This window comes from Rhizophagus irregularis, chromosome 2, assembly GCF_026210795.1.
Source record: "Rhizophagus irregularis chromosome 2, complete sequence".
Lineage (NCBI taxonomy): Eukaryota > Fungi > Glomeromycota > Glomeromycetes > Glomerales > Glomeraceae > Rhizophagus > Rhizophagus irregularis.
Window position 1 is genome coordinate 4,853,792 of NC_089430.1, and position 23,864 is coordinate 4,877,655.

The 23,864-nt window shown below is 25.7% G+C and overlaps 5 protein-coding genes across 5 annotated transcripts; 3 read left to right on the forward strand and 2 right to left on the reverse strand.

Moving 5' to 3' along the window:
• Positions 1-3,266: 3,266 nt before the first annotated feature.
• Positions 3,267-6,527, forward strand: OCT59_012402 (uncharacterized protein; the record flags this gene model as incomplete). The annotated part of the gene is made up of 2 exons (XM_066134433.1): positions 3,267-3,334; positions 6,503-6,527. The coding sequence occupies 2 exons, from the start codon at positions 3,267-3,269 to the stop codon at positions 6,525-6,527; spliced, it is 93 nt and encodes a 30-aa protein (XP_065989698.1).
• A 1,985-nt stretch (positions 6,528-8,512) lies between these two features.
• On the forward strand, positions 8,513-12,751 carry OCT59_012403 (uncharacterized protein; the record flags this gene model as incomplete). The annotated part of the gene is made up of 8 exons (XM_066134434.1): positions 8,513-8,758; positions 8,824-8,896; positions 8,962-9,125; positions 9,205-9,532; positions 9,601-10,052; positions 10,121-10,834; positions 11,474-12,331; positions 12,584-12,751. The coding sequence occupies 8 exons, from the start codon at positions 8,513-8,515 to the stop codon at positions 12,749-12,751; spliced, it is 3,003 nt and encodes a 1,000-aa protein (XP_065989699.1).
• Positions 12,752-13,887: 1,136 nt separating this feature from the next.
• On the forward strand, positions 13,888-14,269 carry OCT59_012404 (uncharacterized protein; the record flags this gene model as incomplete). Its single annotated transcript, XM_066134435.1, has 3 exons — positions 13,888-13,938; positions 14,035-14,134; positions 14,220-14,269. 3 exons carry the CDS (start codon positions 13,888-13,890, stop codon positions 14,267-14,269), a joined length of 201 nt encoding a protein of 66 aa, XP_065989700.1.
• A 990-nt stretch (positions 14,270-15,259) lies between these two features.
• OCT59_012405 (uncharacterized protein) lies at positions 15,260-15,460 on the reverse strand (the record flags this gene model as incomplete). Its single annotated transcript, XM_066134436.1, has 1 exon — positions 15,260-15,460. One exon carries the CDS (start codon positions 15,458-15,460, stop codon positions 15,260-15,262), a length of 201 nt encoding a protein of 66 aa, XP_065989701.1.
• A 3,639-nt stretch (positions 15,461-19,099) lies between these two features.
• Positions 19,100-19,751, reverse strand: OCT59_012406 (uncharacterized protein; the record flags this gene model as incomplete). Its single annotated transcript, XM_066134437.1, has 4 exons — positions 19,100-19,119; positions 19,193-19,240; positions 19,314-19,645; positions 19,747-19,751. 4 exons carry the CDS (start codon positions 19,749-19,751, stop codon positions 19,100-19,102), a joined length of 405 nt encoding a protein of 134 aa, XP_065989702.1.
• Positions 19,752-23,864: the final 4,113 nt, after the last annotated feature.

The window sequence follows — 23,864 nt, forward strand, 5'->3', positions numbered from 1 at the left end:
GAGATAGATGTAATATTTAGTCTAATTTTGCGAAACGGACACACTATAATACTTCAAGTTCGATAATGACGAAATTTTTTAAAACTTTAACGTCAAATCATACTTACTTTGTTTTTGCAAATTATCCATTAAGATATTTCTTCAAATAGCTTTCTAATAATTTAAATGTCTTTAAGAAGCTTACCATGTTCAAAAAATTGAACCAGTATAAATATTAGTTGCACAGCCTGATTATGTACTGCTGTTTATAATAAGAATTAATTTTTGGGTTTAAATAATACTGTGAACTTGCGGAATAAATATTAAATAATTTTGTTTCAAAACCAACCTGTAATAATCATACTTTCCATTTTTTTTTAAAAAAAAATTATTTACCTAATGTATCGTGAAAAAAATAGTATATATGTACAGTATATATGATACTTTATTATATTAAAAAGTCACAAAAATTTAATGTATTTTTCGAAAATAATTAATCTTATTTTTTTTCAGGTGAGTCATGATATATAAATACTAGCTGAACAAATTTTGTCGCTATGGTGTAAAGACATTAAAATTCTTATATACACTTTATAATGACTAATGACTTCGGACTATGCGAAAATAAATTTAAAATTGTCCCGTTTGTGATAACGTTTCTATATCAATTATTGCAAGATGAGAAAAGTAAATTATAAAAGATTCGAGAAATTCTATCGCAAGTCCTGCATGTGATCTTCTTTAGCAAAGTCATGTGATACTGAAGACCGTCTGATGCATGTCGAAAAATTCCTATTACTGTACATAAAATAAACTTTATAATGTACTATAATCTGTAAAAACATTAGATCTTCCATATTATTTACTATAAATTATCTCAATCCTTCGTTATCTATATACTTCAAAATGGTCATATAAATCATTATTATGTGCAATCTACTGTACATATATAATTTTATGGGATGATAAAAAAATGTATTAAGATTTTTTTTCTAAACTATAAATGATACAGACTAGTAGAATAAAAAGATTGGTACATTATCAATAAAATAATATATATAAATATATTTTTTCAGCTTGATAAAATTATGTGCACTCATCTGTATATTTGTATATTTACACATCATTCAAAAAATAAATTCTATCTTTTTATTAGTTACTTAAAAAAATAATGAATTAAAATCTTACTAAAAAAATACAATTGTGGTTTTCAGAAAATTTTTGTAATTCATGTACTAATTTAACTTACTATGGTTGAAATATTACGTCTATATAACAAAAAAATTCGACGATGTTTAGATTATTATTGATTGACAATTATTCATATCAGTCATTTGAATAAAAGTTATTCATGCAAAAAAAAATTACACACAATCTTAATGTGGGATTTGTCATGAAATATAACGTAAATAATATAAATATGTCCCAGTTTCGGGTCTCTCTTATAATAAAAGCGGCAAGTGAGTAAAGAACGGAAAGTAAGTAAAAAAGAAATAATTTTTTTCAACTTGACTTTTTTTTCGGCTTGGGATACTAGAAAGTAAAAAAATTGGTTCAGTTTTTTATATTAACAAACATTAGTTTTTTCTTCTTTTTATTAGGCGTCTCACTGAAGTCTGTTTTCTCTTCTCTTCTCTTTTCTTTAGGTCTTCTTTTGCTTTTCGACTAAATAATCTTGAACGTTGAATAATTCTTTGATAAGTAACTCTCCAGATGAAACTAATAAACAAAGAATATCTTCACCTGATAGGTCTTCTCTTTTCTTTAAGTCATCTTTTATTAGGTCCCTTTTTTACATCATGTAGGGTTGGGAGTGTGAGTTGTGTATGGGTTGGTGGGTATCATCGTTTACCTCTTTTTTTTTTTTCTCTTTCCCTTCTCTCAATGGCGCAATACTTGACTGACCTTACATAAAAGTTCTTTTTCTGGAATAAATTGATTTCTATTTACTTAAATTTTTTCGATTTTAAGCCTAGTTCAGTAGTTAAAATCATTTATTTAAGTAAAATATTTTCTCAATCGTTATAATTTAATTTATGAAAAAAATAATCATAATAAATCTAACATTATTTAAATATTGTATTTATTTAAACGGTTATGTACAAATAGACTTTTATTTTGTTTTATTGTTACCAAGTAGTAAAGCAAATGATACAAGTTTAGTTATATAAAAAAACGTGTTCTTAATCGAGATTCCTAATAATATAACGGCGACGATAACTATGACTAGCATCTTCTGTCTTAATTTCAACGACCATAAAATTTTTATCTTGAAAAGAAGATATTTAAAGGATTTTAGATTGAAACTTTTTTTTTTGAAATTCATACCACATTTTCATTTCATATTACTTGTATATATAGATAATTTTCTGAAATAGACCCGGTTTAAGAAAATTATACTGTGAGCTTTCTTTCAAGGCAACGTTTAGAATGTGATTTAGGAAAAAAATTCTTCAACACCTGCTGGCAATTAGGGTAATAATTGGATATTTCATATTTATTTTTTAACTATTTTATGTTTAATACTTGACTCGTGCATTTGATATTAGACTTTAAATTAAGCTATTTCTTAGTTAATTAAATTAATAAACATCAAATTAAAAATATTTATAATAAAAAAAAAATATATATAATAATAAGTAAGATTGAAATTATTATCTGTTATACATTAATTAAAAAGTATGCAATTGTTATGAACATTACACTTAATCGAAGATTTTAATATAACACTAATATTCACATTACGCTGGTAATTATAACGAGTTGAATATTTCAGCAAAAAATTATAATTTTATAGTAAAAAGTTTTCAACATTTTAATTTATTAACAATTTAGTGATTTTTATTAAAATTTAAAAAATCCAAAGTTGCTACAGAATGCAAAAAATCGAAATTATTTTGATGAAAAAAAAAAGTATTTAAGAGAAATTACAAATAGATAAATTTTTGTGAAATTAGTATCAATTAACAAAAGTCATATTAGATACTTCAGTTGACAAACAACTTGTCTTTCTTCATTATTAATTAATTAATTGATTAATTGCAGCATTATTTTCAACAATAGAATTTCATATGTACCGTTTGGGTCAAAATTGCAATATTTTTATTTCCAAATTTTGATTTTTTGATTTTTCGTATGATTATTTGCCTCTATATAAATTACCAGATTTGAATATTAATTACCGAAATTTCTATATTTATAAAAAATGATATCAAATTTATGTAAGCCTTTTCATAAACAAAAACGTAATTTATATCCCAAATGGTAACTGATTCAAATAATGAAAAATGATTTTCATATTGCATGATACAAAACAACATGTAGATTCTTCCTTTTTTGAATCAGGCGGCATTATGTAATTTTGGCTCTGATCTTTTGTTACCTAATTATATATTATTCAGGTTTACCTTACGTCCTTACGCAGAGAAAATTGACTTCCATTTATATAACCTTGGGCGAAGTTTTTTTTTTTTCCTAATTCAAAATTTATTTTTATTTTTTAAAAAAATTTCTTACATTCTTTTACATAAAGCAAAAAGCTTCAATGGAATTGAAGTTAATTAATCATGATATTTCTGCTATTAAAAATAATATAAAATGTTTTAAGAGTAGTGATTTATTTATTCATCTATCAACACATAGTAAATATGAAGCAATATTTAGAAGAAAATTGGAATGGATTCCTTATAATAAATTTTGTGATGTTAAATATATTGTAGTAGACATGTTTAAAAAAATGTATAGAGCAAAGTGGATTAATAAAAGAAACAGTGTGTTTCTAAAAAGTTTAGATGATCCAAATAACGTTACACCGGAGTTCGTAACAAGTGTATGTTTGAATTTATTATTTAATGAAATTTTTTCAAACAATCTTATTTATATTAACGTAATTTATTATTATCATAGATTACAGTACTACATGAAATTTATGGAATAACTCAAGTCCCAAAAACAAAAACTTTTATGTTAGTTTTGAATGAAATGTGTGAAAAATGTAATATTATATGTAGTGCGATGCATTATCAACAAAATTTTGAAAATTGGACTAGCGGTAATAATGATATTGACAAATATATTCAAAATACGCAGCTATTAGCACATGTTGGTCATAAAAATTCATTGGAATGGATACCTTATGATAGATTCTATGATTTTAAATATGTTGCAGAAGGCAAGTTTGGCAAGACGTATAAAGCAAATTGGACTGATGGAAATATAAGATATTGGTATAGTAATAATTGGATAAGAGAAAATCCAAATATGCTTGTATTTCTGAAAAGCTTGAAAAATTTAAAAGATATTACATTGGAACTTAATGAGGTATAATATGAATTTGTATTATAATATATAATTGAGAACTCAATTTCACTAAATACTAATGTATTGTTTTTGTAGATTACGGTACCTCATAAATTCTATGGAATAACTCAAGATCCAAAAACAAATACTTATATGGCAGTTTTGAGTGAAACATGCGAAAATTGTGATAGTATATGTAATGCAATACATTTTCAACGAAATTTTGAAAATTGGACTAGCGGTAATAAAAATATTGATAAACTTATTCAAGACACCCAGCTATCAGTACATAGTAAATATGCATCAGTAATTAAAAAAATATTAGAATGGGTACCTTATAATAGACTTTATAATATTAAATATATCTCAGAAAGCAATTATAAAGCAACTTGGATTGATGGATGTATAGATAAATGGGATCATCATAATAATAAAACTTGGAAAAGAAAAGAACAGAATTTGATTGTATTTCTGAAAAGTTTAGATAATCCAAATAATATTACGTCAGAATACATAAATGAGGTATATTAAATTTATTATTTAATGTATGAAATTTTTTTTTTAATTTTGATTTTTACTATGTTTATATTTGTAGATTTCAAAACATTATGAAGTTTACGGAATAACTCAAGATCCAGAAACAAAGAATTATATGATGATTTATAATGAAGTATGTGGAAAATGTAAATATATATGTAGTGCAATACATTTTCAACGAAATTTTAAAAATTGGACTAGTGGTAACATAAATGTTGATAAATTTATTCAAGATATTCAGTTGTCAGTTCATAAAGACACTAATATAAGAAACGTATTAGAATGGATACCTTATGATAAATTTAACAATATTAAATACATTGGGAAAGGTGGATTTGCTAATGTGTATAGTGCAGAGTGGGCAATAAATGGTCAACATAATAAATTGGTCGCTCTAAAAAGTTTAAATAATTCAAAAAATATTACATTAGAATTTATGAATGAGGTATGATTATTTTATTTTATTTATTAAGAATTTCGAAATTTTGCTTTTTTGTAATATTTATTATATTTATTAATATTTCTTTTATATATATATATAGATTGCTTTACATAACAAAATAGGAAATTCTTTTTCTATTATTGATTTTCATGGTATAACTCAAGATCCAAAAACAAAAAATTATATGATGGTTTTGGAATATGCAAAGGAAGGAAGTTTACGAAATTATTTAGATAAAAATTATAATGAATTAAGTTGGGATGATAAATTACTTCATTTATATTATATTTCATCTGGACTTGTATCTATTCATAAAAATGGTTTAGTTCATCGAGATTTTCATATAAGCAACATATTGGTATCCAACTACACAAAAATAACTGATATGGGATTATGTAAACCTGTAAATTATGATGCATCAGAAAATACAAAAAAATGTATATATGGTGTTTTGCCTTATATTGCTCCTGAGATTTTACAAGGTCAAAGTTATACCAAAGCTGCGGATATTTATAGTTTTGGTATTATTATGTATGAAGTAATTTCTGGGTTACCACCATATCATGATGTAAGTCATGATAAAAATTTAGCGATAAAAATTTGTCAAGGGCTTAGACCAAAGTTTAACATTAAGGTACCACAATTAATCGTGCATTTAATTAAAAAATGCTTAGAAGCAAATCCATTAAATCGACCAACAGCAGATGAAATTGAAAAAATTTTATGTAGTTGGCGTGATAATCGTGTAGTAGAATTACAAAAACAAATTAAAGAAGCAGAAGAAATGAATAATAAATTACTAGCTGGTGGTATACATTCAACCAATTTAAGAGTATCATATAGGACACATTCTGAAGCTATTTATACAAGTAGATTACTTAATTTTGATAATCTTCCCAAACCAAAAAATTCTGATTATTATTATGAAAAGAAGGATACTAGTATGAATAGCATTGAATCTTCAGGTACTGTGCGTTTAATAAAAAAAAAAAAATATTTAAAACAATTATAATAAATGCTAACTAAAACTTTATTTATTTTAATTAGCGCCATTGTCTTTACAAATTGATGTTTCAAAATTGAATATTAACTACAATAATAATCCCGCCAAATCGAAAAATTCTGGTGCTTATTATAAACAAAGGATATTATAAATAATACGAGACCTTCAGGTATTGATAAAAAATGTTTAAAATAATTACAAAATAAAAAATTTACTGATAAGACATTTTATTTATTAAATAGTGTCATTATTACCTTTACAAATTAATGTCTCTTAAATTAAATATTGGTTGGAATGGTAAATTTTAACTTTTATTATATTAACACTTGATATTATTAATTCTTAAATTCAATAATCTCTTTAATTTAGGTCAAAATAGCAAATTTAAGGATTTAAGGCCAAATATAAGTCTAGGACTAATCATAAATAAGTGATTTCCATTGGTCATAGAAATTGAAAGAATTTTTAATTTGTTGGATCGAATAATGTGTAAATATTTTTTCGCCATTATAAAATATAATTACGTTTGGAGTTCACTATTCCTAAAAACAAAGTGAAAGTGTACGAGAAATATTTTTTAAGACAAAACCATTTAAGAAAGTAAAGAAGGGCGGGAAAAAATAGTGATATTCTAGAAAAAAAACTTTGAATAGAAATTACAATATTTCCTTTTTATTCCAGTTTTTAAAATGATAATACCGATAAGAATATGATAGATTATCAAATTTAATATTTATTGATTAAATAAATCCACTAAACTTTTAATTATACTAATATAGACTTTATTGCGCACATAATTTGATCCTAATACATAAAAAATTTATGTTAAATGAAAAAAGTTTTTAATAATAATATTATACATCTCATGAAAATATCGTTTATTAATTGCAAGAGCGAAATATAAAGTACAGGACGTGTGAAGATTAATGATTCCGGCCGATATCTATAAAATTGTAGGCCATTCTAGAAGTTGGAGTTAATCGGTCAATCAGTTAAGGTTAATTGGTTTTTGGTCAGTTCCAACCTCTAGGTCATTTTTATACAAATTGTATTCTTTATCTGTTATTAAATTATACAGTATCAAATTTTAATTTTAATTATTTTCATTTCTAATATTTCTACTAATACACTGCAAAAAAATTTAATAAAACGTTCAGTTTATAAAGTTTATAACAACGCTCCATGACTCAGCAACTAACCCTGTAAAAAATTTTATCCGTTATTTCTGTAAAAACTCCATAAAAATGAGCCTTTCACGGATCCATTCATGGAAATTATAAATAATTCGATAAATCCGTATTAATTCCGGAATATGAGCCTTTTACGGAAAAAAGATGGAATATAAAAAACGGATCGACTTTTTTATAGAGTCAGATTTTTAATATGACTGACAATATAATGGCGAAAATAATTCTTCATCATAAATGACATAAATGACTTTGTGATACGATTTCATACCTTTTTATCCGAGATTTAATTCATCGATCGAAAAAACTCTATATCTCGAAAGAAAATGACTTTTTAACTAAATTATGTCTTGAAGTGAAAATAAAATTCTAGAAAATCAGAGTCATGTTTTATTATTTCATCCCGTACAATTAAGATCATTTCAGCTAAACCCCTGATTCTAGGCAAATTCTATCACACTATCATTTGATCATTCCGGGCACTTCTTTTTCCCTACTACAAAAGTGATATATAAACTGATTATCATTTTTAGTCCTTTATACTATTTTAAGTTTTTTAAATTACTATCGAATTAAAAAAAATATGCAAAACCTTAACGTTAAATAAAAAAAAAAGATATATATATTTAACATTATTGTAATGACAATTTCCTTTTATTTAAAGAATTCGAAAGGATAAAATAGTTAAAATTAAATAAAAAGAATATATTTTTTTGGTTAAATAGTATAATTTAAATAATTCACAAATTAAATAGTAATTTTAGTTTATCTCATCACTTTTTTAGTTCAAAAGTTTAATTAAAAATAACTAAAATCTCAATCAAAATTCAACTACTAAAATTTACTCATTTTCTACGCATCTAGACCAGAATCATGTAATGCCGCCTGGCATTATCCAAAAAAGGGAGATCTACACGTTACTTGGTTACTCTACGCAAAACTCCGTATTTGTGTATTTCTTGGGTCTAAACTGGAAATGATTTCTATTTGATCACAAGGTGGTACAATGCAGTTGCATTTTACATAAGGTTTCAGCCATTAAAATTGGTAACCAATTTTTTAACAATGTTAAAAGAAACGAAAGAAACCGACCCTAAAGAATCAAATTATTATGTCGATTGGTTAGACAAATCGATTGCAAATGAATACTTCAATTATTATGAATTTTCGGAATTTAAAAATTTAGAACTTATAGGAAGTGGTTCATATGGAAGTGTCATTCGTGCTAATTGGAAAAATATTGAAAATTTTTTCGCTTTAAAAACTTTTAAAAATTATGACAATATAATGTTAAAAGAACTTGTTAATGAGGTAATTAATCTCGGCTATCTTCATAAATTTTACAAATTGAAATTAAAATATGATTTCTTTTCCAGATAAAATTACAAAAAAGAGTTGATTTTCACGAGAATATTATACGGTTTTATGGCATCACGAAAGTGGAAGCTGGTAAGATTCAAGTGCTAGCATGTGTTACATTAACGTTTTGGTTTAACACACTCTTTTTTATCTAGAAAAATATTCGTTAGTCTTAGAATACGCCGACAATGGTACACTAAAAACTTATTTAAATAATCATTTTAATGGACTTAATTGGATTGATAAATATCAGTTGGCATTTCAACTAGCTAATGCAGTAGAATGTTTACATGATTGTAATATTATACATCGTGATCTGGTAATAACAAATTACTAACTTATAATTTGCTATTTTAATTATAATCGTATCGTACTAAGGTTTTCATTTATAATAATAGCATGCAGATAATATACTTGTACATGGGAAAAAGATAAAGTTAACAGACTTTGGTTTATCAAAAAAAATTTCTGAAGCATCAAGCAAAACATCAAAAATATTTGGTGTAATACCTTTTATCGATTCAAAAAAATTATATGATCAAGGTTACAAATTAAACAAGAAATCTGATGTATATAGCGTCGGAGTTTTGATGTGGCAAATTTCAAGTGGCCGTCAACCTTTTTCTGATTATAATTATGATGCAATTTTATCCTTGTCCATAGCAAATGGCAAGCGAGAAGAAATTATTGACGGTACTCCTAAAGAATATTGTGACTTATTTGCAGGTAATGAATATGATTATAAATATTTTTAATTCATTAATTCATTTATTAATGTGATTTATTTTAACCAGAATGTTGGAAAGATGATCCAGATGAACGTCCAAATATACAAAATGTCGTTTCTATTCTTTATGAAATAATATTTCCCAAACAAGAAGGTATAACTATTACTGATAATGTTAATAAAGAAAAAGAAAATAACCAACTGAAAAAATTTGAACCAATTTCTAAATCAATCGAAACCATGGAATTAAATAATGAATTGATATCATATAATGGATTAAATATAAGTTGTGAAAATAATTTATCAAGTTCATCAATTCAAACAAATATATCAAAAATTTCATATGGGTCAACATTTGATAAGACTAATAATATAATTGTTCAAAAGTTAATTAAGGTTATAAATAGAAAACATGATAAGGAAAGTATTAATTTTCGAGATTTTCAACAATTTATCAATCAACAAGTATTTGAATTAAATCTAAGTTCAAATAATCTTATTAAATGGCTAACTAAACAAGTAAATCCACAATATAATTATTTACTTGGACTACTTTATTATTATAACATCTGTACAGAAGAAAATAGTACAAAGCATTGGAATTATTCTTGAAAGCATCTAAAGACAATTATTTGACTGCACAAGTTTATCTTGGAAAATGTTATAATGATGGATATGGAATTAAATGTAATAAAAATTTGGCATTTGATTGGTATCGAAAATCTGCGGAGAATGACAGTATAATTGGACAATTTTATTTGGGAAATTGTTATGAATTTGGCATTGGAACTGCAAAAGATTTTATAAAATCAGTACATTGGTATAAAAAAGCGGCAAAAAGAGGAAATACAAGTGCAAAACTAAATCTTGCAAACTGTTATAGATTAGGAAAAGGTGTTGAAAAAGATGAAATTAAAGCGTTCATGTATTATAAAATTTTAGCCAAACAAGAAATTTCAGATGCTCAATGTCAACTGGGAGATTGTTATTATAATGGGATTGGAACGAAAATAGATGAAATACAAGCTAAATGTTGGTATGAAAAGGCAACAAAAAATGGAAACATTGTTGCAAAAGATAATCTTTTAAAGTACTATGATAAAAGACAAAAGTTAAAAATAAGTAATATTAAGGAAATTAAATTTCAAAAAAGATTAAGTTTTAAAGGTTTCAAATACTTTATGACTAAATTTACAAAAATTAATCAAGAAAATATATTTAGCATAGTTCAAATAGTGGCAGAAAATAAAAATAAAGGGTTGCCATTTGATTTAATTAATCACTATAAAAAAGATAAAGGTGTAAGAAAAGATGGAAGAAAAGCTTTTGAATTCCATAGACTTTTAGCTGAACAAGGATATATAAATGCAAAATTTCAACTTGGATATTGTTATGATGAAGGAATTGGAATTGATATTAGTAAAGTAAAAGCATTTGAATTATATAAAGTAGCAGCAGAAAAAGGAAATAATGAAGCACAATATAATTTGAGTATTTTATATGAATTAGGAGAAGGAGTTGATAAAAATGAGGAAAAAGCATTTGAAATAATTAAAAAATTAGCAGAAAAAGGAGATCCGGATGCAAATTATAAACTTGCTTACTACTATAATAAAGGAATCGGAACTGAAATTAATAAATCAAAAGCATATGAATCATATAATATAGCAGCTGAAACAGGAAACAATGAAGCACGATTTAATTTAGCCATATTATATCAATTTGGAGTTAGTGATGATAAGAAGAAAGCATTTAAATTAATGAAAGATTTAGCGGAAAAAGATGATGTAAATGCTCAATTCAAACTTGGATATTATTATGATGAAGGAATTGGAACTAAAATTAATAAATCAAAGGCATTTGAATTATATAATATAGCAGCTGAAAAGGGGAGCAATGAAGCACGATTTAATTTATTTAATTTAGCCATATTATATCAGCTTGGAGATGGAGTTAATGAAGATAAGAAGAAAGCATTTGAATTAATGAAAGGTTTAGCAAAAAAAGATGATGTAAATGCTCAATTCAAACTTGGATATTATTATAATGAAGGAATTGGTACTGAAATTAATAAATCAAAAGCGTTTGAATTATATAGTATAGCAGCTGAAAAAGGCATTAAGGCACAATATAATTTGGCCATTTTATATCAATATGGAGAAGGTATTAATAAAGATGAAAAGAAAGCGTTTGAATTAATAGAAAACCTAGCCGCCGAAAATGATTTAGATGCTCAATTACAGCTTGGATATTATTATTATGAAGGAATTGGAACTGAAATTAATAAATCAAAAGCATTTGAATTGTCTAAAGTAGCAGCAGAAAAAGGAAATACTGATGCACAATTTATTTTAGGTACATTATATCAAATTGGAGAAGGAGTTGCTAAAAATGAGAAAAAAGCATTTGAATTAATAAAAGATTTAGCTGAAACAGATTATTCAGATGCTCAATTTCAACTTGGATATTATTATAACGAAGGAATTGGGATCAAAAGAGATCTTAAAAATTCCTTTTACTGGCACCAAAAAGCAGCAGAAAATGGCAATAAAACCGCACAGTATGATATAGGTGAAAGCTATGAATTAGGAATTGGGACTGATAAAGATTTAATTAAAGCATTTTATTTTTATGCAAAATCGGCTGAAAATGGAGATATTTGTGCAAAATTTCAACTTGGATACTGCTATATAAATGGTATTGGAACGGAAATTAATAAAGTAAAAGGATTTGAATTATATAATGAGGCGGCTGGCACTAATATCCAAATTAACCTTATTGAAAATGATGAAGAAATAGTAAATGATTTAGACAAAGTTAATTATTAGTATCACAAAGCTGCAGAAAATGACAGTAAACTTGCATTATATAAATTAGGTGAATTTTATGAAGCGGGCATAGGTGTTTGTAAAAATGAAACACGGGCTTTTGAATTCTATAAGGAATCAGCTGATCAAGGGTATATAGATGCTCAATACAAAGTTGGGTATATTTATAATTATGGAACCCAAATTGATATTGATAAAGAAAAAGCATTTAATCACATTAAGATTGCTGCAAAAGGAGGAAATGTTGATGCACAATACAGCCTCGCATCTTTATATGAACAAGGAGTAGGAACTGAAAAAAATACCGAGAATGCCATTTATTGGTACAAGAAAGCCGCAGAAAATGGATGCCAGGAAGCTGAAAAAGGTTTAAACTTATTATTAAAATAAATAAATAATCATAAATCCTAAAAAATTTTATCTTTTCGTAAAATTTCGGTTAGTTGCTTATTATTATTAAAGAAAACACAATAAAAAAAAGATCAATTTTCAATAGATTATTAATAATAACTATGGTTATGTGTCATATTTGTATTGTTCGTTTTACTATTTAATATAAAAATTTATGCCATTTTCAAAAATATTTTATTTTTGTTATTATTTTTATTATCAACGTGGACGAAGCCAGTAAATAGGAAATGATAAAATAACAACAAAAATTCTCTATGGTGACGTAATGAAACAAGAAATATTATAAAAAAGAAGTCAGACGCGTGACAGTATCGCGGGAAGAAGTAGAAGGATCATGACGTGATTGCTTTTTAAAGTAGTGATGGTATCTTTTCTTTTTTTTTAGTGATATTGTGTGAAAGTTCCCAGAGTTTAAACTGGGCGGAACGTTCTGACCAGGTAGCGCGACCAAGGTCTTGAGTTAAGTTCTGTAGGTAAGTGATGAGTAATAGATCTCGGATAGAACGTTTGCCTATATAATTATAAAATAAACTAGATAGTTCTGACGGACCAATATGATGAATAAGAAGTATGCAAGGATGCGTTGCTGGTAAAGAGATTGATATTTAATCGTTTGATGGGAGTGTAAATGGAGGTGATGCGTTGATGCGATCAGCGATGTCAAATATGAATCCTGAAGCTTTATCCGTTGAGGTTGAGATCAGAATTTCTTTGTGTTTCAAAAGTATTGTTTTGATATTAGAGTAATGTCAGAGACATAACCCGACATGCATATTGGAATCGGTCAAGGACGCACATTCGACGCTCATTATTTGATGGGTAGAGTTTGGTATAAAATATCTGTAGTTGGGTATAAGAAGTTCGACTTTTGATTTTAGAACCTTGTATTCTTGACAGTTTTTCGCTGGTGGAAAAAAAAGAATGTTATGTACAAGTGAGAAAAAAAACTAAAATTGTACCAATACTTAATATAGAAATTTATTAATCATACCGCGTTTTTTTTTTTGATTTTAAATCTTTATGCATGACTAATATACTCACAATGTATAGGGGAGTCCGTTGGGTTATGACTTAACCATAGTTTAGTGTAAGACCAGTCTATTTGCTCGTCGAGTATGTATTGCTCTATGGGTTTAAGAGATGTTTTGTTTAATAAAGAATTAAAGGTACGTACTTGTATGAGAGTATTACTCCATTGATTTGATAAATCCTAAAGATGAGACATTGAAAATTTAAAGTTAACTATGATTGGGTCTTTCAAGTTAGATCCGACTGAAGCGATTCTGTCCGCTTCTTCATTAAATTTGCGCTTTGGCCTTTTTAAGGATGAGATGAATAGTTCGGTTCTCTATGATCCAAAAAGTGAGGTCCCAAATTAAGTAGTTGTTTTGCTAATTTCAATATATTTTTTGTATTTAACATGTAACTTGTTCTTCTACATTTACAGAAATAAAAATGCGTTTATCAATTAAAAAAAAAAGTAGTTGTTTTGTTTAAGTTTCGTCTGGGGCTAAGCGTTTGTGATTTTAATCTTTTTTCGTAAACGGAGATGCAGTTTGAAGAGTCGGTGAAAATGGTACAGGTACTATTGAATGACAGAGTAATCAAAGATGTCAAAATTCCCGTCGCTTCACTTTTAGTTTGCGAAGGGAAAAAAACTGTTTATTATTTCGAACTTATTTTACTCGTAATATTCTTTATTATCTCTTCATATTCCTTTTCATCCATTCCTAATTTTAATTCTGTCCTCACTTCTTTCGTATAATTTTAACCTTTATTTATAATAATATTTTCTCCCATTATTTATTATTCTCATTAACTCTGTAAAAACTTTTCCTTGTTCTATCGCTTCTTTTATCTGATTATTTATCCAATTTCCATTGGATCCTTTAAAGGAAAGTTTTGGTGTGGAGGATGAGCTTGAATCCAGCCGTAGCCGCTAGTGCATTGTCTAGTTCCTATCTGTTTAACCGATTCGTCTGTGTAAAAATGGAAATTGTTGTATTTAAAAAAGTTCAACGTGATTCTGATTGATAGCATCTTTGCAAATTAAGGCTGATCCGATTAGTTGAGTGATGTGATATATAGTTTTGGATATATCGTGATCCGATGAAATTGAAGGAAGTGTATGAAAGGGAGTTTTGTTATTCAAAAGAAGAAAATTTTCGTATGCTAAATGTTTTAAAGTTTAGTAGCAATAAAGAATTTTGTTTTGATGCTTCGATGTTCAGCTGATTTGAGAAGGTGAACTTTAAAGAGTAATAGTCCTAAAATGTCGAAATTGTGTGTGATGAAATAGTTGGTTATGTGTGTTTTTTTAGTGTTTAATGGATATTGATCGTGATGTAGTCTATATAGTACTCGTATGGAGTGTTATTATTGATTATTTCAATGTTGGTTATGTGTTCTTCGTTAGTTATATGATTTGTTTGTCGATTATATTCAGTTTATGATTATTGTGGTTTGTGTAATTTTGTGGCGTTTCTTTCAATTTTTTGTTTGTTCTATGTTATCATGTGTTATGTCACGGGATATTGTGTTATTATCATTATCGATAACAGATGGATAGTGTGATAATGTTGTTTCTATGTGATCAAGCATTTGTTCATCTTGTTTGTCATAAGCGTCACGTTTTCGGGGTATAGTAGTACCAGTAAAATCGTTATTCCTTGTAGTTGTGTCCATCATAAAAAAAAAATAAAATAAATAAAATTGTACGATGTATATTAAAAACAAAAGTTGGGTTTTAAATGAAAGGGGTTTCCATGAAGTAATCAGATGAAATAAAATATTGATATATATATTATATTTATTGCCAGATTCCGAGGACTCTACCTACTGAAGAGTATCTGGTGTTACATGATTGTGGGTTCAGCCGTGTTAGAGCCTTAGAGGTATTATCCGATGTAGTTTAGTCGATTTGGGTGAATTAGTTAGTGTATGATTCAAAGAATTCTTGGAAATTTGAATCTTATGGTTCGGAAACTATTTGGGAGTCGCATTTTTTGAAAATTAATGACGCGTTTCCTCATGTTGCCATTTTCAAAAAAAAAAGAGATCTTGTAATTGTTTTGTAAATAACTCTTATCCATTTGACACTCATGTGACTATACATTAACCACTATAATGACTATAAATATGAAGCACGTAATAAAAGCAATCTAGTAATTGTTGAAAACAGAAAGTGTTTGGGCTGAACCGTTTGAGTCATTTGAAAGTACTAATGAAGAATTATTAGCTAATTGAAATATTCTTTCCTAGTCATACTTAAAAATTAATGTTATATTGTGCCCAGATAAGGATTCTTTAACGTCTAAAAAAAATCTTTCTTCTATTTTCATAATTTATTATATTCAATTATGAAATTTTTTTCAATGAACCAATGTTTTGCAAGTATTATTAGTTATTATATAAAAGAAATTCATTTAAACTATATTTGGCTTACCAGTACTAAATTTTAACTGATGCAGTATTTGGAATTTTAGATTCGAATTTGTATTCCTAATTTAATTATTCTTAAGTTTTGATTTTAAGTGATATAATTATTGGCAATTATATTTATAAATTCCAATTACTTGTACTAGTATATTTAGGTCATAATATATCTGAACCTCAACTAATTAAAATCCATAAAGGACTCATTTTTAAATTGATATGATTTAATTTAGAAATTGTTAAAAAAAATATAAATCTTACTACTGCCCCTCCCTTCTTTCCTTTTCATTTTTAATAAAGAAATGAATCATGTGTAAAATCAAATAAACATTAAACATGGTAGAGAGCTTAAAATATTAATAAATAGTAAAATTTTCAGTATTATAATTAGGAGTTATGAAAATATTTGATGTTTTGGAAAAAAAAAATATTAAATTAATTTTTAAATTCATCTTGTATTTATTTATATATGTCAATAAAAATAATAGAATTAGTATTAAATACTCTAAAATTGAAAAAGGTCTTAAACTTTCACGATTTCAATCATGTAACATACTAAACCGTTAGATTTAATTTGACATAGAAGGTATTCTTGTCGATTTTTATTTCATTGTTATAAAAAATTTATATTAATTAATATTCCAATTTTAAGCGTAGAAATGTTATGGATTTTCCCGTTATGCAATTCAAATTATTTCAGAAGAATTTACTGATATTGTAATATTATAAAATTTATTTATGAAACTTTCCATCATTCTTATAACTAATTATATAAATAACTTACACAGTACGAAATGATTTTAATGAAAATTTCATATAATCATCTAAGTTATTGGTCTATAGTTACAATAAAAGCCCCAATTTCTTCAATTATAAAAGTATTACCTTCTTTGTAAATTATTTTCATATAACGATTATAAGTATATAAATTTTGAACTTCCATATATAATGAATCCCAACCAAAATTAAAACCGGTACTAATATTATCTAATGTAGCTTTAGAATTATTTACCACACGACTAATTTCATATTTTCATATCTTCATTATTTTCAAATGAAAAGATTTTATCAGATTGTTGAATTTAATTAAAACTAGACTAACTACTTGACCTTTACATTTATTCTTAAATGAATTAATATCAAATCGATAAATAAGGTAATTTACATACTTTCAGTACGAATAAATAAAGGATTTTTTTATCAATCCAATTGGAAATTATATTCACAAATCACAAGTTACAATTTGAATAACACTATATAATTTAGGTTGATCAACTAAATAATACGTCATGATATTTTCATAATGTCGTTAGGAATAAGCCTTAAGAATAACGATACTGTAATCATCGGCATGATTTTATTTTACCGAAAAAAGGCAAAAGGTCGATAAAGTTCATGTGCTCGAATGCGCGAATAATTTTTTGGTTAAAATTCATGTCAATCAATGACCTATGGCTTCTGAAAACACGCACATAAGCACGATCAACATTTTTCTGATTTTTGTTTGTTCAAAGACTTCATGACGTCATAATAATATTATTTGATCATATGATATCATTTATCAGAGAAATATTTTTCATATTTTAAACTATTATTAAAGTTTATTCATACCACCTACATTCATTTAACTTTCAGAATGAGACTGAATTTCCAAGATATTGTGTAAAAAAATAAAAGCACATTAATAAATAAAAATCATGGCTGATAAGTTGTATATCGAACATATTGGACCTTTAATAAGTTTCTGTTAAGATCGTTTTGCTTAAATAATTTTTTTTTTTTAATGATCATTTAATTTACTTTTCACCAAGTATTTTTTTAACTGTGGTGTAGTTATTCTGTTATTATATATAATTATGTATAAAGGAAATCAGGAAATCAGAAAATTAAATCAAAAATTAAATCAACAATCAAAATTAAGCTCAAAATTTAAACTATTTTTACCGTTTTTGCCAAAATTGTATTACAGGTTAAACACAAAGTTCACAAATATTGCTAATAATTTTATTGAAGATATATTGTATTATATATATGCCATTTCAAATCCTCACTATATACTGACAGCATGTTAAACCAATTTTATATATAAAAGCCTTTAGATTTTCATAAAAATATCGAAATTAGGTTTATTTACTGACTGTTCCTGGTAGGCTGTAGCGACTATATTTATCAGAAAATCTGGCAAATCACATGGATTTTCCATGATTTTGTAATACTACACCTTTTGATAACGAATATTTGAATTTACCTTTTATTGTAAAATTATCAATATCGTCATGTTTAAATAAGTCGTGCACTAATTACATATAAGGATTATTTACTTATTTAAAGATCCGGATACAATGTGGTCTGGAGATGTATTTGAAAATGGTTTGTTGTATTCACTGTTTACGTTTTAAAAACAGATTTCTAAAAATGGCTCCAGTTAAGCCATAGCTGACAGTCGATGATTTGAAGTTAAGGAGAAGTCAAGTTTTTTTAATGGATTCTTTTCTAAATTTTGATGGACGTCATTCTACAAAATTGGATACAAAGAACATACAATTTTCTCTTTTATTTTATATAACTTAATGCTTAAGTATATAAAAAAAATTTATTAAAATCCATGTTTATTGAAAATTAATAATTCGTTATACCAAAAATACTTTCAAAATAAAAATTTCGAAATAATATAATCGTGAAAATAAAGTGGTTGTAAAACTTATTTCAATTTAACATAATATGATGCTAAATTTTTATCGAATTATCCTATCAATCAATGACATTATAGAATTTTAATTGTACAATAATAAACAAAGAGATAATATAATGTTGAGTAAAAGTATATAAAGTTGATTTAACGTAATTTGAATAAATAAAACCAAAGGTATGATAATCAACTAATTTAATAAACTAAATAATCTTTGATTTGCCTGTAATATAAGAGATAAAATGAGTTAACTATTAAAATTATTTCTTAAAAAATAAATTGAAATATATACGTACCAACATTATCTTTAATTGTTAATTGAGAAATATCAATTTGTAAAGATTCTATTATTTTAATGAAATAAGATATATTAGTATTTTTCACATTTAATTCATACAAAATTATTACAGTATTTACCTGAAAAATTTTCACTAATTATATTATCATTTTGTTCATCATAATAATCATCTGAATTTTTTGGTACTGAAAGATTATTAAAACTAAGTAATCTACTTGTATAAACAGCTTTGGAATGTGTTTTGTATGATAAATTAATTAAAGGTATACTGCCAGTTGGTAGATTATTGTTGATTTCTTCTGCTTCCCTAATTTGTTTTTGTAATGCTGTTAATTCTGTTTCATTATCAATATGTCCAGATTCTAAATCACCGGATTCATAATACCAATGATATAAAACTTTTTCGACTTCATTTGCCGTAGGTCGATTTAATGGATTTGCATCCAAGCATCTTTTGATTAAATTCACAATTAATTGAGGTACTTTAATATTAATAAATCTTGGTCTAAGTCCTTGACAAATTTTTATTGCTAAATTTTTGTCATGGCTTACATCATGGTATGGAGGTAATCCAGAAATTACTTCATACATAATTATACCAAAACTATAAATATCAGCAGCTTTAGTATAATTTTGTCCTCTTAAAACTTCAGGAGCAATATAAGGTAAAACACCATATATACTATTTTTTGTATTTTCCGATGCATTATAATCTGCAGGTTTACATAATCCCATATCAGTTACTGTAACTTGAGATCCAAAACTAAGTATATTTCCAATATGTAAATCTCGATGAATTAGTTCTTTTTCATGAATACTCTTAAGTCCTAGTGTAATATGCCATAAATTTACTAGCTTAGCACTCCAAGTTAATTCATAACGATTTTTATCCAAATAAGTTCTTAAACTTCCATTCTCTGCATATTCCAAAACCATCATGTAATTTTTTGTTTCTGGGTCATGTGTAATTCCATAAACTTTAGCAACCGAAATTTCTTCATCTCCAATAGTTTTACAATGCATTGTTATCTAAATATACATTTAAAAAATCCGTTAGTAAAAATCGCATTTAAAATTAGAAATTAAGTATTACCTCATTAATGTAACGTTTTCTGAATTATTTAGACTTTCCAGTGCTACAAATGACGTCGTTTCCAATTTTCATTTATGTTATCCCAACCTCCATCAGTCCATTTGCTCTATACACTTTTCCAAAACCGCCTTTTGCAACATATTCAATATCACATAATTTTATTTTAAGGTATCCACCCTAATATTTGCTAATAAAGCTGATCAAAATTGATGCTGATCATATAACACAAAATTATTTCTCATTTTTATAAATCGAATGATATGATTGATATTACAAAAATATCAAAAAATATCAAAAATGAATTTATTAACAATATTATACAGTAATAGGCAATTTGTTATCATTTTATTTAATGAAAAATTATAACCAGTCCCAGTCCTAGTCCTCAAATCTTGGATCGAAGACCGTAAAGATTGCCTTTCTAGGAACGATCTAAATTGGTTTTTAATCGGTTAGTTTTTTTTTATTTTTAGGCCATTTTTACACAACTCGTATACTTTATTAAATTATATCAAACAATTTAATTATTTTTTAATATATTCAGTTCTTAAAATTCAAAACATATTTGATGTAAAAATAAAGTTTGTGACACATACCCTTCTATTTTGTATTCTTGTGATACGATTTATATTTTGTTTTTAGATTTTAATTCAACGATCAAATTAAACTTTTTATCTCGAAAGAAAATATTTTTTTAACTAAACTATATTTTGAAAATTTTTTAGAAATCCTGAACCACATTTTATTTTCATCATTATATTCCTTACTAATGTACGATCTTATACAGTATAACCTTAGTAATATTATTTCAATTAAAATCCCAGATTAATATTATATATATTTAAATAACTGTCATTTTGATAAAAGCTTATGGTTTGTTTAAAAATTATTAAAACCTTTTTACATAAAGAGGATTATTCCTTCATTTTTTATAACCAAAAAATCTCGTATTTTCTTTTTTTTGAGATCTCGAAATTCTATGTTTTCTAAAAAAAAAAAAAGTGTCATATAAACTTTATTAAAAAAATAATCATCTGTGTCTGTTTTAATACTAGTTTAATAGTGTTTTAATTCCTTAAAAAATGATTTAATTTATTACAATCAAACAAAAATAGAAAACACAAATCACAAAACATTTTTATTTAAAAGGATATTTTATAATTATTTATAAAAGAAATGAAAAGTGTAAATTATTAAAGATTGAAAATTTTTTAAATTTTATGATTTGAATTTAATCGAGATCTTAATGATTTATTGATTAAATTTTTTAAACCCGTAATAAAGGATAATGGATATTTTTATTGATACTTTAAATCTGCCAGAAATTTGTCTTTTAACCAATCAAAAAAAATATCATATTTAGTTTATTAAAATATTCTAATAAAAAAAAAAGAAACAAAAATTTATGCAGTAATTTTAAGTTGTTACTCAATAACGAGTACTAAAGTGCGAATAATGACGAACTCGATAAATGATTGGTTCTGTCACTACACGATTATCTTTTATTACGTGGTCAATAATAAACTACAATGGCATTATTAACAATGGTTTCCATTCTTTGGTATTATTTGATAAGAAATAAGAAAATTTATTCAAGCAAAATTTGTTAAATGCAATTTAATAAAGAATACTATAAAAGAAATAGAAGTATAATCAGAAAATAACAACAACAATAATAATGTGAAATCTAAATAAATAATATATTAATAAAATAAAAAGTAATGAACAAAATTTTTGTAAATAAACAAAAAGAATTGTATTTAATTAAAAAAATGTGTCACGAACATTACTATAACTATTATGACATGCAACAACTATGAATTATTAAATTTCAAGTATTACACGAATACTACTTATCAAGTACAGAATAATGCGAAATAAAAAAAAAGTGTTAAGCAAAAAATTACGGACAAGAACAAACTATTTCTAGATGTAGTGTTTCGATCCGGATAAAACCTCAAATATTTTAACGTGGGATTATGATTAAAAAAGGTTACAAATTTCGACTTTGAGTGGACTATAATTTCGGCCAGAATTAAAATAATATTATTCCATAAATTTTTATTAATTTTGGTGGCCCAACCTAAATTAACCGAGCCGGTGTAAACGGTCGAATATCAAGCATGAAAAGATGATAAAATTCAACTACTAAACGTAATTGCCAAATGTTAAGAATGAACAAATTAATTATGAATTGGCGTAGATGGATAAATAATTAGCCGAAAAGGATAAACATTTAGGAAGAGTAATGGGAATCCCATAATTTTTATGAACTCGAATTTTTAGTGATATATAAACTAAATGATATCTATAATGTTGATAAACATTTAGGAAGAGTAATGATCTACATGATGTAATATTTATTGAATGATTGACAAAGAACCAATAGAATAATTAGAGTCGATCAATTGCGGCTTAGCAATCTTTAACAATAAGAACAATTAGAAAGAATAATTATAAGCCACAAAAGATAGATTATAAGCAAAATACATAAAGCGAATTAAAAGAACATATAAAATAATGTCGGAAAGATTAAAGAACATAAAATAATATAAAAGGTAATATAAAAAGATAGTATAAAGATGGAACATAAAAGATAACATATTAAAAAGAACATATATAAAAAGATAGCATATTAGAAAGATAGTTCAAAGATAATATGTAAAAAGAACATAAAAGATAGTATATAGATAGAATAGAAAGTAGTGTAAATTTGTATAAATAGAGAACGGAATTCAAAGTAATTCCACAGTTCTCATCCACAGAACTCAATAAAAATATAAGTTTCATTTAATTATTTGTTAGTGAAGTTTAATATTAATTAAAGGTAATAGGTTCGCCCTAAACTTTAATTAATGTTTGCTTAATTAATTTTAATTGAATAAAATGAAGATGAATTAAATATACGTTTTTGAAAAGTAATAATTCGTAGCGAGAGCTATCGAAGTTTGAAATTAAAGGTAAAAGTGGATATAATTTGGGGAAAATTTAGAGAAGTTAAATTTTATTTTATATCGTTCGACGTTTTATATTACTAACGCTATTTATGTTGTGAACCAAGAATGTTGTTGTTATATGTTATTGTATGTTGTTTGTTAATTATGCTGTTGATTATTTGCTTGTTCGTTTAATTGTTCGTTCGTTCGATTATTCGTTCGTTTGACCATGAGAATGCCCGTTCGATGTGGCAACTCTGTAAATTTATGACAGAAGGAATTGGGGGATCTTACCGGTATCCGGATAAAAACTGGATAAAACCGCTACGGATCGAAACTCTATCTAGATGTAGTAACAAACGTCTAAAAATAAGCCAAGAAAATTAGATTCTCTATTCTTTATTATTGTTGTTAACCATTTTTTTCTTTCTTGCACTATTAAATAATTTCATTGCCAAAAAACCAAATTTATTTTTTTTTTTTAAAATCCAAAATTAAATTTCCCATGATTACTAGGAAACTTAAGCTTCTATATTAGTAAATTTATTTAAATCGTCAAATTTGAACATTAATCACTAAAAATTTCTATAAAAGGAATTTTCTATAAAATACTTGGATAAGACTTGCATAAGCAAAATTAA